This window comes from Procambarus clarkii, chromosome 41, assembly GCF_040958095.1.
Source record: "Procambarus clarkii isolate CNS0578487 chromosome 41, FALCON_Pclarkii_2.0, whole genome shotgun sequence".
Lineage (NCBI taxonomy): Eukaryota > Metazoa > Arthropoda > Malacostraca > Decapoda > Cambaridae > Procambarus > Procambarus clarkii.
Window position 1 is genome coordinate 907,094 of NC_091190.1, and position 17,739 is coordinate 924,832.

The following is a 17,739-nucleotide window of genomic DNA, read 5'->3' on the forward strand; positions in this document are numbered from 1 at the left end:
GGAACACAAATGCGAACAAGCCAGAATGGTCCCCTGGACAATATGCAACTGAAAACTCACACCCCAGAAGTGACTCGAACCCATACTCCCAGAAGCAACGCAACTGGTATGTACAAGACGCCTTAATCCACTTGACCATCACGACCGGACAAAATGAGGTGATAGCCGAGGCTATTTGAACCACCCCACCGCCGGCACTCGGATAGTTATCTTGGGCATAGCATTTTACCAAATCACCTCATTCTTAGGGGCACACGTGAGGAACACAAATGCGAACAAGCCAGAATGGTCCCCTGGACAATATGCAACTGAAAACTCACACCCCAGAAGTGACTCGAACCCATACTCCCAGAAGCAACGCAACTGGTATGTACAAGACGCCTTAATCCACTTGACCATCACGACCGGACAAAATGAGGTGATAGCCGAGGCTATTTGAACCACCCCACCGCCGGCACTCGGATAGTTATCTTGGGCATAGCATTTTACCAAATCACCTCATTCTTAGGGGCACACGTGAGGAACACAAATGCGAACAAGCCAGAATGGTCCCCTGGACAATATGCAACTGAAAACTCACACCCCAGAAGTGACTCGAACCCATACTCCCAGAAGCAACGCAACTGGTATGTACAAGACGCCTTAATCCACTTGACCATCACGACCGGACAAAATGAGGTGATAGCCGAGGCTATTTGAACCACCCCACCGCCGGCACTCGGATAGTTATCTTGGGCATAGCATTTTACCAAATCACCTCATTCTTAGGGGCACACGTGAGGAACACAAATGCGAACAAGCCAGAATGGTCCCCTGGACAATATGCAACTGAAAACTCACACCCCAGAAGTGACTCGAACCCATACTCCCAGAAGCAACGCAACTGGTATGTACAAGACGCCTTAATCCACTTGACCATCACGACCGGACAAAATGAGGTGATAGCCGAGGCTATTTGAACCACCCCACCGCCGGCACTCGGATAGTTATCTTGGGCATAGCATTTTACCAAATCACCTCATTCTTAGGGGCACACGTGAGGAACACAAATGCGAACAAGCCAGAATGGTCCCCTGGACAATATGCAACTGAAAACTCACACCCCAGAAGTGACTCGAACCCATACTCCCAGAAGCAACGCAACTGGTATGTACAAGACGCCTTAATCCACTTGACCATCACGACCGGACAAAATGAGGTGATAGCCGAGGCTATTTGAACCACCCCACCGCCGGCACTCGGATAGTTATCTTGGGCATAGCATTTTACCAAATCACCTCATTCTTAGGGGCACACGTGAGGAACACAAATGCGAACAAGCCAGAATGGTCCCCTGGACAATATGCAACTGAAAACTCACACCCCAGAAGTGACTCGAACCCATACTCCCAGAAGCAACGCAACTGGTATGTACAAGACGCCTTAATCCACTTGACCATCACGACCGGACAAAATGAGGTGATAGCCGAGGCTATTTGAACCACCCCACCGCCGGCACTCGGATAGTTATCTTGGGCATAGCATTTTACCAAATCACCTCATTCTTAGGGGCACACGTGAGGAACACAAATGCGAACAAGCCAGAATGGTCCCCTGGACAATATGCAACTGAAAACTCACACCCCAGAAGTGACTCGAACCCATACTCCCAGAAGCAACGCAACTGGTATGTACAAGACGCCTTAATCCACTTGACCATCACGACCGGACAAAATGAGGTGATAGCCGAGGCTATTTGAACCACCCCACCGCCGGCACTCGGATAGTTATCTTGGGCATAGCATTTTACCAAATCACCTCATTCTTAGGGGCACACGTGAGGAACACAAATGCGAACAAGCCAGAATGGTCCCCTGGACAATATGCAACTGAAAACTCACACCCCAGAAGTGACTCGAACCCATACTCCCAGAAGCAACGCAACTGGTATGTACAAGACGCCTTAATCCACTTGACCATCACGACCGGACAAAATGAGGTGATAGCCGAGGCTATTTGAACCACCCCACCGCCGGCACTCGGATAGTTATCTTGGGCATAGCATTTTACCAAATCACCTCATTCTTAGGGGCACACGTGAGGAACACAAATGCGAACAAGCCAGAATGGTCCCCTGGACAATATGCAACTGAAAACTCACACCCCAGAAGTGACTCGAACCCATACTCCCAGAAGCAACGCAACTGGTATGTACAAGACGCCTTAATCCACTTGACCATCACGACCGGACAAAATGAGGTGATAGCCGAGGCTATTTGAACCACCCCACCGCCGGCACTCGGATAGTTATCTTGGGCATAGCATTTTACCAAATCACCTCATTCTTAGGGGCACACGTGAGGAACACAAATGCGAACAAGCCAGAATGGTCCCCTGGACAATATGCAACTGAAAACTCACACCCCAGAAGTGACTCGAACCCATACTCCCAGAAGCAATGCAACTGGTATGTACAAGACGTCTTAATCCACTTGACCATCACGACCGGACAAAATGAGGTGATAGCCGAGGCTATTTGAACCACCCCACCGCCGGCACTCGGATAGTTATCTTGGGCATAGCATTTTACCAAATCACCTCATTCTTAGGGGCACACGTGAGGAACACAAATGCGAACAAGCCAGAATGGTCCCCTGGACAATATGCAACTGAAAACTCACACCCCAGAAGTGACTCGAACCCATACTCCCAGAAGCAACGCAACTGGTATGTACAAGACGCCTTAATCCACTTGACCATCACGACCGGACAAAATGAGGTGATAGCCGAGGCTATTTGAACCACCCCACCGCCGGCACTCGGATAGTTATCTTGGGCATAGCATTTTACCAAATCACCTCATTCTTAGGGGCACACGTGAGGAACACAAATGCGAACAAGCCAGAATGGTCCCCTGGACAATATGCAACTGAAAACTCACACCCCAGAAGTGACTCGATCCCATACTCCCAGAAGCAACGCAACTGGTATGTACAAGACGCCTTACATACCTTATATATATATATATAGACGCCTTATATATATATATATATATATATATATATATATATATATATAATATTTAATATATAATATTATACACACACACACAGGCAATGTATCGGAATGGAGAAATGTCACAAGTGGAGTACCACAGGGTTCAGTTCTTGCACCAGTGATGTTTATTGTTTATAACAGTAGAAGGGCAGAACACCTCAGAAAAAGCAAAGAAATGGCAACAGGAGGATAAAACCCCTGAAGGAGGCAAAAAACTCCCCCAAAACACGAGCTCGCACACCCAGGCACAGGTAAACAAACGGCATCGCCGTCCCGGTGACCAGGCTGGGAAGCAACCCGCAGGAAGAAAATGGCCACCAGAACAAAGCAGACGCGACCAATGCAAGAGATCTGAAAACACCCCCAGCAAATGTGGGAAATAAGCAGACGAAACAGACGAAAAACCCCACCCAGAAAGCAGAAAACCCAGGCAGGGGCAAATAGCCCCAGAACTGCTAGCGGGCCTCCCCCACAGCCCTGGGAACCCGCAACAGAGGCTCCGGGGCAGAGCCGTCCTCCACCCCCTCTGCCCTTAAAGAAAAGGAAGAAAGGAAGAGTCCAGGGAAAAGGCAGCAAAGAAAGGTAAGACCCAGGGACCAGATTCACGAAGCTGTTATACAAGTACTTACGAAAGTATACATCTTTCCTCAATCTTTTATGGCTTTAGTTACATTTATTAGACAGTTTATAAACATGAAAACTTCCCAATCAACTGTTATTATTGTCATAAACAGCCTCCTGGTACTTCAGAGCTCATTAACGGTTTAATAATTGTAAACAATGTAGCCAAAGATTGAGAAAAGATGTACAGGTTCTTGAGTGCTTGCGTAACTGCTTCGTGAATCTGGCCCCAGAAGCCTTGGCAGGAGGAACAGGCTCGAAAACCTCCGTTCCCAACCCGAACGGAGCAGCCCCCAAAGCCGCCCGAGTTTCGGCACCAACTAAACCCCGCCCTGACCCCGAAACCCAACTTAGCGCGTTGCAGCAACCTAAACTGAGCATGCAATGCGGATGCCGCCTATACCCTAACAGTAAGGATATCAGAAGAGTACTGAAGAACAAGCAGAGAACAACTCGCAAGACTCTAGGTCAAGGTGTCAGTGACCCAACAGGCAGCATGACAGAGGTAAAAAGAGGCGACTGTCACCCTGAGACAAGGGCACAGCAACCAACGAACCCGCACAAGATGGGTTGGAACTCGGAAGACACATCCACTGGTCCACCGAGCCCCGACAGGGTTTTCCAGGGCCCATAGGGAGATAACTACAGGAAGTCTGGGCAAGATGTCGCTAACTGGTTTACACCCAAAACTAACAAGGGGTAGAGGCTAACACTGAAAACCCCTGTGACATGTACAATCACGGGGACCTAGCAGAGGGCCACCAAACACTACCAGTCGAACTATAGCCACACAAGGCAGACCCCCCCCCCCCACCAAGCAAATGAAAAGAAAAAGAAAAGAAAAACCCCACAAAAGTACACCATCCCCAGAGGAAACAGGAACCAGTCGCCACGTAGGTGTCAGGTCGCAAACACCTTGACGCCCTAACCAGCACGATACCAGTCCCTATCCAAGGCCAAACAAAGGCCCTAATCCCCAGCTGGCCCCAAGGGCAAGGCAAATGCCGAGCAGCAAGAACCCCTACGGGAATGGATCCCGAACGCCCCAAGGAAGATAACCCTGACACGCAGGGGCAGTACTCACCGGGCGCTTGCTGAAGGAATTCCCTAAGCACAAGCAGCCCCAGTACTGATGAGGAACACCTGGCCACCGCACAGCACAAAAACACGGCAGTGAGCAGCACGGCGGCAAACACCGCCTAGGAAACCGAGGCCAGAGAAGCATCTGACCCGGTTGACATTAACTTATGAACTAGAGTGCTATGCAGCCGGTGCTGTGAGGTTCATGGCCCCACACCCCATCTCCCTCTTGGGGAGGGGAGGGCTATGCGGACGAGCGGTGTGGCAGTAGTGTGTTACGTTTGCTTGTTTCCTTGGGATTGAAGGTAGTTCTACCTCTCTTGTTCGGTTTTGTTGTTAGTTTCTTACCATGGGAGGTTTGTTTTGTTATGCCTACCTTTCTGGGGTGCCTTACCCCAGTCTATGGCAGATAAGGAAAACCCCTAACCACATGGGGGATTTTCCAGGGCAATTGCTCCATGAAACCTCTCTGAAGGGGCCAGGTTCTCGCTCGTGGTCCCTGGTAGGTCCGAACTCCTCAACTAATGTCCCGGTCTAATATAAAATACATTAGCCCAATACATTCATTCTAAAATACATTCTCCCCTCAGAAATAGCCCTAGAATGTTCCCTTGCAATTTAGAATTTAAGTTCAGCTTGTCTACTATTTGAGATACTCTTACCCAACTTAAGAAGAAACTTCATTAATCTGTGTTGGTTTTCCTCGTCAAAGTTGATAAAACTCTTTGGCAGTTCGCCTCTTTTGACTACAGAAGTTCCAAGTAGTCTGCAGGACAGCTTGAAGATATCGTACAGATAATTATCTCTGAATGAACTTCTTATTTGCTTGTGTTTAGTAAGGGATCTATCTTTATCCGATTCTGAGACATGGTTCATCTCTGCAGTGAGTTGGGCAAGTAGTTGCACTCCAATCACACACTGCTCTACTGAACCCTGAAATGGTAGACAGTTTATGATATCATATACGGTAAATAAATGTTATTTGCAATGTTATAAACTTGTAATTCTCTATCAATGATTTAAGAAATTAGAGCACTGCAACTTATTTATTTATAGTTATATTGAATGGCACACCATTGCAAAAATGAAATTTTTCTGTATAATTTGTGTCCAACATGCATATTAATTTTTTTCATTAAAAAAATATAAGCAAATAAATGATAATCAAAATAAAGAATTCTTGGTTTAACACTGAAGTAAGAGATAATAAACTTCTGTAATTATGATTTATTTTATTTATATAAAAACAAAATATGATTACTGTATAAGGTCATAAATCAGTACCAAAATTAATCTAAACTGCCTGCACCAATATGCAGTATAAAATGAAGCCACAAAAATCCAGCATTGAATGTTATGAAACATTTCTTTCTGGAAAGTCTTTCGTGGCTCCCTGTTGTTGCTAGCCATCATGTTAGCTCCACACATTTCAAGTCACACCAGGCCCTTGCAAGTCACTAAAAGCTTACCAGCACCCCTCAAAAAGACAGAATGGGATTCCTGATCACCTTAATTGAGAAATAAGCCACCAGAAAGTTAGATTGAAACAAAAGACCAGTGTTGAATGTAATGAAACGCCATTTTCTGGGCAAGACCCGGAGGCTCCCTGGAGCTATCCAGGCTGAATGGTTATGTATAACTTTCTGGCATTAGTCAAAGTGCTAGAAGTTCTTGCCTACCGGGGACCACGAGCCAGAACCTGGCCCCCTCAGAGAGGTGCGAGGAGCAATGGCCTATAGAAACTCTCCTTGTGGTTGGGAGCATTCTATGTCTGCCATCGACCGGGTCTGACACCCAGAGAGGTAGGCGTCCCAAAACAAACTCCTATTCTAGTGAAAATATTGCTAATGAAAGCCGAACGAGTGGACAGAACTCCCCAAACAAAATTAGCAAACTAACATGACGTCATCACGTCACCGCGCCGACATCTGCACAACCCCCTCCCCTTGCCGGGAAGGGGAAGCCCCAGACCCCGACACCGGTGATCCAACCGGCAGTTCTTAGGCTGGATGTCAAAATATGCGAAAAACATCACCGACCGGAGGGAGGGAGGGTTGCCGGGGAGCCTCTGGGTCTCACCCAGAAAATGGAGTTTCATTACATTCAACGCTGGTTTTCTGGGAGTAAGCCCCGTCGGCTCCCTGGAGGTACCTCACCAAAGATAAGGAAAAGAAGGAAGGACCTGGAAGGCAGACAGCATGCGCCCTAACATGAAAACAAGATCACAGACGAGAAGAAAGGACCCTGCAGATGACCCGGGAGACCTGAACCCCAGAACAGGAAGGAGGAAAGGAAGGGAACCCAGACAAACCAAAATGCGTTCACAGCCCCCGCAGAGGCCAAGACGCGAAGATAACAGTGAAGAGCCACAACCAAACAACAAGGGAAGCACCCCAGGCCTGACCAACCAAGCAGCAACCCAAGGACCCCTCCAGAAAGCAGTAGACCCAAACATCACCCGAGAAGGAGACTGCAGCCAAACAACCTACCACGAGGACCAACGAGGCAGGAAAAACACGGGTGCTGGAGGAGAGCCAGAAACTCCCCAACCCGACCCCTAGAGGTCAACAGCAATAGAAAAAGATGACCGGAAAACAAAACAAAAACACACCCAAACCGAAGGAATCACGACAACCGAGGAAAAGAAAGAGAGACCACCCGGGCCAACGACCAGGATGGCACTGGAAGTGCAAGAGCAGGCCAGAGGTGAACGAAGCCCAAGAAAGCAAGCTGAACAGAGTAAAGGGAACAGCAACACTGAACGCAAGCTGGAGCGGCACCCCAAGCGCCACCCAGGACGAAGCAACAGTACACGGCACCAGAGGACGGTCCCGGAAAAACCCCGAAGGTAAAGACAAGACAACCCTATCAGAGACCGAAGAACCCTTCGCAGTGATAGGAAAACCAAAAGGACCGCCAGGAAACAACACGCTGCCGCCAAGATGAAGCACGCAGGTAGGAGACCAACAAGGAAGCCACCAGCACCCACACTAGCGACGAGAACACGAGACAAAAACCCCAGACGCGAAGCAACGAGGGGAAGAATGAACCAGCCCTGTACAGGGCTGGACTGAACTGCAAAAGAGGCACAGCCGCGGGAAGCCCCACAGGATCAGAACTGAGGAAGCAGGGCCCCCAAACAAGGCTAGCAAAACCAGAAGGAACGGCCGCCAGGGAACCCTGGCGAACCAAATGGGACCAACCCGGATGAGCAGAATGCCCCGTATGCGAGGAACCCCCGCAACCATAAGGAGTAGCGCAACCAGCTCCAGCAGGGAAGAACGACGCATGCGTCAATGAGGTATACAGGAGGAGAATGACTCAGGACGTGTTCCGCAAGAAAACAAAAACGCATGTTACGGAAAAGGAACAAAGAAAAGCTGTAGCCAGGACCGGAATCCAAGCTACTCCTGTCCCAAGAAAAGGAACCAGGAGGGCAGGAGCGGTAGACCTGAAGCCCACAACCTCCCACAGACCTGACAACACAAAAGCCTGCAGGGAGAACACGGAAAAATTAACTCAGGAGCTGCCAGGAACACAACGTAACACGACCAACCACAACGCGTGTCGTGGGCGGTCGCACATACACAGGTGTTGTTGTCGTTTGAGATTTAGCGACGCAGAACGAATGTCCATGGAGCACGGGCTATGGAGAGCCCATAATTGAGTTCGGATATTCACGATAACCCCATTATAGGGAAATGCGGGTCAAAATTTGAAACGGATGTGGGGTTTCCATCCTGTTCCCCATTTCTGTTTCACTTCTGTGTCAGTGCACTGGGTTTAGTCTCGTATTAAGAACATTATCTTGGTGGCGGATGTAGATGCAGAATGCTCACTAGTGAGTCCCATTCCTCAACGACATGCACAGAGGGACACCATGGATATCAGGGTGCACTAGGCACTGAAGATAGACAAGGAAGGAGTGTCCAAAGACCGTAGACCAAGTCAAGGAAGAAGGACACAAAGCACGGACCGGGGGAACGAAGGAATGTCCAAACAAAACACACAACACCTAACACCCCAGCTAGCTACCAAAGATGCTACCCTGGCAAGTGGTGAAGTGACAGAGTAGACAAGGATGGAATATGTAACATGGGTGGTACAACGCACGAGGGGACACAGGTAGAAGCTGAGAACCCAAAGGAGCCACAAACACATAGAAAGAACTTTCCGAGAGTCAGTAGGCAGTACGGGGAATGCACTAGGAAGAGATGTGGTGGAGGCAGACTCCATACACAGTCGCAAATGTAGAGAAGAAAGAGCCCAATAGGTGCAGGAACCTGTACGCCTGAAGATGAACAGTGGAGAGGCGGGACCAAGAGCCAAGAGCAAGCACAACTAGGGGAGGACAACAAGGCGAGTACCCCCAAACAGCGAGACCTGGCCGACTGTGTCGCCAGACAGCACAAACTCACCTACAAAACAGACACACCACCGTGTCACGACACAGCTGAACCTTGCAATGTAACAGGAGCACCCCTAGTTGAGAACGTCCAGAGGAGCGAGCCCAGTAGGAGAAGACAGGATGCATGCAGTACAGAGGCGGCGCCACTCGGAGCCATCCCACCCTTGCTCCAGAACACCGAGTACCCAGGGTGTCATACGCGGAGAGAAGTGGAGCAAAAACAGCATAGAATCCGCAAGAAAACATGCAACCCTCACACATGTGTACACCGTTCAGAAACAAAACGATATCCCCGGCCCCAGCGCCTGAGGTACGAACCGCACCACCCGTCTGCCGGCCAGTGCGGCTCGTACACCAGTCGTATGTACACATATCGTACATACATCAGCAAGGCATACGTACACACGTACAAGGCAAGGGAACGAATAAGAGGAATGTTGAAACAGGGCAGAGAGACGAAGTGAATACAAGAGAAGACTGGAGGGGAAACGCACCGGAAGTCAGCAGATGTCCCAAGAACAATGGAAGTATTGAAGAGGTTCGCGAACCAACGAATACCGTGACAAACAAACAAACGCCCGGAGGCACAAACGAGCCCAAAGACACCCCAGACCAAGGGACGTGCAGGGATCCCGAAACGAAGGGAACCGAACCCAGAGATGGGTAGACCCAAAACCAACAAGAGTTCAGAAGGGGAAGGAAAAAAAACTCACTCTTAGGAACTGCAAGCCCCGCTCTGAGGGTATAAAACCCTTAGCAAAGCAAAACGAGGCCTAAGCCCCCCAAGCAACCCCTCCCCAACCCTGGGAACCCCTTCGGCAGGGCATCCGGGGGTGGCAACCAAACTAGAGCGTTGCAGCAACCGAAACCTAGCATGCAACGCCGCAGCTGCCCGCACCCGTACATCAATAACAGTGGCTTGGGTGAACTGGAGCACGTACAGACAACACACGTCGCACAACTCCTGGTCGAAACAACATCGACCCAACAGGCAGCATGGCAGAGGCAAAACAGGCGAGCGTCACCCTGAGACAAGGGGACAGAGCAACCTGCAAACTCGCAAGATGCGAGGGGGGGGCGCAGGGGTCACATCCAGCAGACCACAGAGCCTCCATGGGGTTTTCCAGGGCCCTTAGCCATGGGTACACGCTAAGGGAAGCCCAGGCAGGGTACTGCGAACCGGCGCCCAAATCTACCAAACAAACTGCTAAAGCTGAACCCCCAGGAAGTGTCCACTCATGGGGGCCTAGCGGGAGACGCCACCAACAATAGAAAAACACAGATCTCGACCAGTGAATAACAGAGAGACCCCTCTCACCAGGCAGAACAAAAACAAAAGAAAAACCTCGCAAGAGGACAACGTACCCGAGCGGAACAGAGCCGGCCGCTATAATGTTAGAAGACTAGCTGTGCAGTACCCTGCACCCCTACCAGTGATGATAACTATCCCCTACCCAGGGACTCACAAGGGCAAGAAAACCCCAGCAGACCCCAAGGGTTGCCAAGTACCAAGCAGTAAAAGGCACCACGGAGGCAGACTCCAAGGTGACTTGTGGAAGGAGGCCCCAAGGGCAGTACTTACCGGGCACCTAGGGAAGGCAGCCCGAGTACCTTGGAACATCACTCCTGGCTCACACACCCCCTGGAGAAACAGCCCACGTCACCAGACACAGGACTGAGAACAAAAATTCTGGAACCAGAGGTACGTGACTACACCAGAACCCATCAGCCAAGAACTAGTGTTGGGTAGCCGGCACGAGGGGTCTGGGGCTACCCCTTCCGGGGAGGGGGGGGGGTTGCGCAGACGGCAGCGCGGCAACGTGATGACGTCATGCTCGTTTGCTAATTTTCGTTTGGGAAGTTCTGTCCACTTGTTCGGCTTTCGGTAGCAATAGTTTACCAGAATAGGGGTTTGTTTTGGGGTGCCTACCTTTCAGGGTGCCTGTCCTGGTCGATGGCAGATATAGAACGCTCCCAACCACAGGGGGGGGGTTTCTTTAGGCCATTGCTCCTCATGCCTCTCTGAGAGGGCCATGTTATGGCTCTTGAAACCCAGTAGGCAAGAACTCCAAGCACATTGACTGATGCCAGAAAGTTATACCTATCCATTCAGCCTGGATAGCTCCAGGGAGCCGACAGGGCTCCCCCCAGAAAACCAGCGTTGAATGTAATGAAATGCTATTTTCTGGGTGAGTCCTGGAGGCTCCCTGGAGCTATCCAAGCTGATATGTATATCATTAGACTTTGGCATCAGTCAGTGTGAATTGAGTTCTAGGCCTACCAGGGACCACGAATCAGAACCTGGCACCCTCAGAGGCACGAGGAGCAGTGGCCTATAGAAATGCACGTGGGATTTGGAATATTTTATGCCTGCCACTGGGTGCCTGGCCCGTGCCGGGCCAGGCACCCAGAAAGGTAAGCACCTCAAAACAAACATCTATTCTGGTTAAAATGATAAAAGAAGACTAACGAGGGGACAGAGCTCCCCAATTGAAAACGAGCAAACGAGCATGACGTCACACATGCCACGCCACATGTCTGCACAGCTCCCCCCTTCCCTGGAGGGGAAAGGGGGAGCTACTTTGCAGGTAACATGAAAAGTTACAACTGGACACAACTTATGATGCATCCCTGGCCAAACCAACCAAGCATCAACAACCCAAAAACCCCTCCAGAAAGCTGCAGTCTCATTCTTTGCAAGAAAAGAGAGAGACAGCTACAAACGAACAAACCTACCCCCAGGACCAAAAGAGCAGAAACCTCTGCGCTGGAGGAGAGCATGAAGCTCCTTAACCCAACCCCCAGAGGCCAATGCCAACAGGAAAAGAGCCTTCGCAAAACAATCTTGAACTGAAGGGGCCACACCAAGTTGAAGAGAAGAAAGAAAAAGAGAGCACCCAGTCCAACGACCAGAACGGCTCAGGTGCCGCATGAACAGGCCGGAGGTGATACAACGCACAAGGCATCTTGCGAAACGGGGCCGAAGTAACATCCACCCCGAACGCAAGCTGAAGCCGCACGATACGAGGCGACAATAATCGGCATAATATGACGGTCCTGAAACAACAAAGAAAGGAAGAACAAGGCATTCCGAACCAAAACAGAAGAAAACCTAAGAAGGGACAAGAAATAACGAAAAGACCACCAGGAAACTTCATACTGCCATCGAGACGAAGCTCGCAGGTGGGACACCATCAACGAAGCCACCTGTTCACCATACAAGTTGTGATACACCCATGACAGAAAGACCAGACGCGAAGACTAGAGAAGATCAAACCAGCAATGTAATGGACTGGCCCAATCTGCTGAAAGATGCGGAGCCATGGGAAGACCCCCTGGGATCAGACACCAAGCAAGCAGCGCCTGAAACCAAGGCTGGGCCGGCCACCATGGGGCCAACAGGACTACTCTCCTTTGGTACGTCTCCAAGCAAGCCAGGACCTGGTGCAACAGCGTGGGGGGGGGGGGGAAGAAGAGGCATAGGTAGCCCCACCTCGACCAGTCCTGCCGAAGGCATCGACCCCGACAGCCTCGCAGTCGGGGAAGGGCGCCACACATACCAGGAGACGCCCCACACATACCAGGAGACGCCACGACCAAGTTGACGCGAAGAGGTTCACTTCTGGGAGCCCGTACGTCCGGCCGAGCCAATTGAACAAGTTGGCATCGACCGTTCATTCCGTTGACAGGGAAATGAACCGAGACAGGCTGTCCGCCAGGACGTTGGACACCCCCCCGAACGTGAACAGCCAGGAAAGTCAAACCCCGAGAACTCAGCAGACGAGTCACCCGAAGGAATGACCCCATATGGTGTCCATCCAATATAACAGGGATAAAAAATTATTAGAAATGTCCTTATCCATGGCCTGGCATGTGCACTGTGCCCTCACCATGCCAGTGATCAAACCAAGGGATGCCAACTGATTCCTGCCTAAAAATGGCCGTTTCATTACACTTAACCCTCTATTTTTCTCTTGGCTGATGCCTTCCCAACCCATGAAAGCATGAAATTCAGTAGTGATGAAATGTTAATAATCAAGCAGCAAATCATAAGTTAAAATCATAAGAGATCATATATTATTCAAGTAATTATAAGAAACTACTACATTTCAAAAAACGAAAAGAGCTTTGCAGTTTCTTTACTTATAAATGTTATTCAACAAATGCAAAAAAATATATAGAAAATCATGCTTACCTGAAGAAATCGGGTAACGTCCCCTACAACATTCCTGAATGCCCATTTATTCTTATCAAGGGCATCAAACCAGCCTTCTTTAGTAACCCTTACAATCAACACCACTAAGCCTTGAGTCACATAGTGAACAAGCTTAGGATGACTTGCCAAATAATCGAGAGCATACGTTCCTGAAAAAAAAATGTGTAATTTAAATTCAGTTCTTGAGCAGTTCCTAAAAAATACATTGCCACACATGAAATCAATTGCTATCAATCAAGATTTCCTTATTATATGACTTCTATAATTTTTAAAGTAAATATAACACCTGATTCTTTGCCATTGCATTTTCATTTACCTGCAATGTTAACATGACTGACTGCTATTTATTCTTTAGACCATACAATAGATATCAATGGCTAAAATTGTCAAAAATACTTCTCTGCATGAATAGTGTATTATCCACAGTCTAACAATATTTCTGACTTATCCCACTCAGTTGCTCCTTAAGGCAAGATCATGGTCACTTTTGATAATGATTTGCTGCAGCCAAAGCAGGTTGAATCCCACACACGTGGTTATTTTGGAGGTTATCTCGAGATGATTCCAGGGCTTAGCATCACCACAGCCCAGTCCTCGACCAGGCCTCCTTTTTGTTACACACCCCCAGCAAGCAGCCCGTAGCAGCTGTCTAACTCCCAGGTACCTATTTACTGCTAGGTAACAGGAGTATCAGAGTGAAAGAAACTCTGCCCATTTGTTTCCGCCTCCACCGGGGATCAAACCCGGAACCTTAGGACTACGAATCTTAACACTTTCGCCCGGGCATGACGCAATGCTGTGTCATCTGTTTACTGTCGGTAATCACGGGCATGACACAATGCTGCGTCGTCCACTAAAATAATTGCCAAAAATCAGGTTTTTATCCGATTTTTGGGGGACTGTTTGGTAACTGTCAACAAGCCGAATGCAATCTATGACTACAATACAAACATGAAAGGTGTTGATCACTTTGACCAAATGATCAAATATTATCACTTCATAAGGAAAACTCACAAATGGACGAAGAAAATGACCTTCTATTTTGTGCAAATGGCTATCTACAATGCTTATGTGATGTACAGCTACTACACAAAAAATACTAAACTATAATACTAAATATACTAAAATACTAAATACTAAACATTTGTGGGCAGAAATTGGGAGTGTAGCTGGAAGGTGTCTGGGCGCTCACTGGCGGTTAACACGTGGCCCGTCTTCAACTCGTCGGCGGGTGAAGCGTGACCAGGTTTTTTATTTTATATGCTAATGTTCCTCTAGAGAATTCTATTGCAAACCCAGTGATACCAAAATGAAAGACCTAGGACGAAAATTGAGGTGACAAGAGTGAAAAGAGTGAACACATTTTATCGCTTTTGCGTGCTCCTGGGTAACTCGTTCGCACTTTCTCTGTTTGCTGCAGGTAATTAGCCGGGCTTTTGGAATTTATATGCATTTAGTGCTGTAGAGAATTCTATTGCGAACACAATGATACCAAATTTAATCTCGTAGGACGAGAATTGAGGTGACAAAGTTGAAGAGAGTATACACTTTTCAGAATTAACGCGCGCTCCCGTGAAACGCTGGGACCCAAATCGCACAGTTAAGGGGTGGCGCGCTGGGTACGCCAAAGTGTTAAGACTACGAATTGTTCCACAGCCAATTTTTTTCTCCAGTAGTCCACAATATAATCTAATTTAACTGACTTGTGGTCAAATCTTGGATTCATGATGTTCAATGGTATGAGGCTCTGTCTGCAGAGTTTTGAACATGCCCTGGGCACATATTCAGGTTCTGGAGTTTAGGAAGTCCACCATCTCCACTCTTAGTTCTAGGGCAGTTGTAGAAATGCACCCAATGACCAGGGAGGAAGGGGATCAGTGAGCCACTGGGACTCGCCCAGAAATTGGCACTTCATTATAATTAATGCTGGTTTTCTGGGGGGATGGGAGCCCCCATGTGCCTCCCTGGAGCTAACTACTGACTGAGGAGGAAAACACACAGGAAAACTCACAAGGGAGAAGGACGCACTGCAGGAATTAAGTTGAAGAAAACACTTCACATGGCATCTACCAAAATAGAATCAAGGCAGAATGTCACCACTGGACATATCAAACGATGCACCCCAAGCAAAACCAACTAAGTGTCAACAACCAAAGGACCCCTCTGGAAGCCAATTGACTCATTCTTCACCAGAAAAGAACCTGACAGTAAATGAACAAAACACCCACTAGGGCCAAAAGAACAAAAAACCCTGCCTCGGAATGAGAGCAAGAAGCTCCCCAATCCAACAACCAGAAGCAAGAGAAACCAAAAACAAAGATTTAAAGAAATCATCATGAAATAAAGGGGACACAGTAAACCAAGAGGAAGAAAAATCCAAAAACACTGTCCAAAGACAAAGCAGGCTCCAGCGGCACATGAGCAGGCCAAAGGTGAAACACGGCATGAGACAACTTATGAAATGGAGCTGAGGCAGTATTAACATTGTACGCAAGCAGCAGTGGCTCCACCAGCACCTCACAGTAACAAGCATGACAGTCAAGGATTTAAACAAGTGTGATAGTCAAAATACTAAAAACAATAGTCAAAAGACAAATGGGTTAAACACCTAGAGTAATGACATAATAACGGATACAGTATGGTTTTCGAACAGGAAGATCCGGTGTAACAAATCTTATTTTTTATGATAGAGCCACAGAGATAATACAGGAAAGAGGTGGTTGGTTTGATTGTGTCTATCTGGACCTAAACAAGGCTTTTGACAGAGTCCCACACAAGAGGCTGTTCTGGAAACTGGAACTTGCTGGACACAGAGAATTCTGACATGGATGAAAAATTTTCAGACAGATGAGGCAGGTAATCAGATATAATGTATTTGATGGAGAGTGTTACTAGCGGAGTACCACAGGATTCAGTTCTTGCACCAGTAATGTTCATCTTCTACATAAACGATTTACCAGAGGGAATACAGAATTATATGAATATGTTTGCAGATGATGCTAAAATACTGGGGAAGATAGGAGACAGTAATGTCCTTCAAATCGCTCTAGATAAGGTAAGTGCTTGGAGCATCAAGTGGCAAATAGAATTCACTGTGAATAAATGCCATGTTATGGAATGTGGAATCGGAGAAAAATGACGACACACAACTTACAAATTATATGGAAAGGAATTACAGAACTCTAATAAAGAACGAGACTTAGGGGTGGTTTTGAATGGTAAACTGTCACCAGAGAAATACACAAACAACATTGTGAGAGAAGTGTATGTATTGTTTTCCAACTTCAGACTTGCTTTTAATTACAGTATATGGATGGTGAAATACTAAAGAAACTGTTCCATGACTATTGTGAGACCAAAATTGGAATATGCAGCAGTTGTATGGTGCCCAAATCTCAAACTGGAAACTGGAAAAGGTGTAACGCAATGCTACAAAATGGCTCTCAGAACTGAAAAACAAAGAGTTATGAGGAGAGACTAGACAAGTTAAACATACCAAAACTAGAGGATATAAGAAAGAGAGGTGATATTATCACCATTTACAAAATACTATAAAATACTAACAGGAATCAATCAAATTGACAAAGAGGAAGTCCTGAAACCAGCAACTTTACGAACAAGAGGACACACATTCAAGCTAAGGAAACAAAAGTGCCGAAAAAATATCACTCTTTTTGCAAACAGAGTGGTAGACGATTGAAACAAGTTAGGGGAGAAGGTGGTGGAGGCCAAAACCATCAGTAGTTTTAAAGTGTTATACGACAAAGAGTACTGGGAAGACAGAACACCATGAACGTAGCTCTCATCCTTTAACTACACTTAGGAAATTACAATACAAAATGACAGTAACCAACATGAGATGCCAATCAAGAGAAAAAGACAAGAAACCGGAGAAAAACGACAAATGGGAAAAGAAAGTGGCGAAAGGTGCACCAAAAAACTGTTCCCGAGAAGAACACAGGCGAGACACTACCAAAGACGCTACTTGCTTGCTGTAAAGATGGAGATAAACATGTGCCAAAAATACCAGACATTAAGTGTGCAGAGGAGAAGTGGGCAAAGACCTTCCAATAGAGGGCGAGCCTCAGAAAAACACTAGTTCAGACACAAAGCAAGCGGCTTCTGAAACCAAGACCGAACTGGCAACCGGGGAGCCAGAAGGATTACCCTCCTCTGGTAGGACTTCAATCTGGCCAGGACCCAGAGCAACAGCTGGACTGGGGTCAAGAGGCACACGAAACCCATGTACAGAACATACAAAGGTAGGCAACGAGGCCACACAGATGCAAAGAGGTCCATGTCCGGGTGCCCAAACAAAGCCACAGGAAGAAGGCGGCACTAACCGTCTACAAAGTGAAACGGAACAGAACCAAGACAG

The 17,739-nt window shown here is 47.8% G+C and overlaps 2 protein-coding genes across 2 annotated transcripts in view; both read right to left on the minus strand.

Moving 5' to 3' along the window:
- LOC138373053 (exportin-7-like) overlaps positions 1 to 17,739 on the minus strand; it is a 174,123-nt gene that overhangs the window by 135,296 nt on the left and 21,088 nt on the right. The window contains exons 3-4 of the mRNA XM_069339073.1: positions 13,341 to 13,510; positions 5,400 to 5,670 (exon numbers count right to left, since the gene is read on the minus strand). Of these exons, the coding sequence (XP_069195174.1) occupies positions 5,400 to 5,670; positions 13,341 to 13,510 (441 nt within the window). The remainder of the gene's footprint in view (positions 1 to 5,399; positions 5,671 to 13,340; positions 13,511 to 17,739) is intronic.
- LOC138373269 (uncharacterized) overlaps positions 1 to 17,739 on the minus strand; it is a 78,896-nt gene that overhangs the window by 2,550 nt on the left and 58,607 nt on the right. The gene's annotated exons all lie outside the window — the stretch shown is intronic.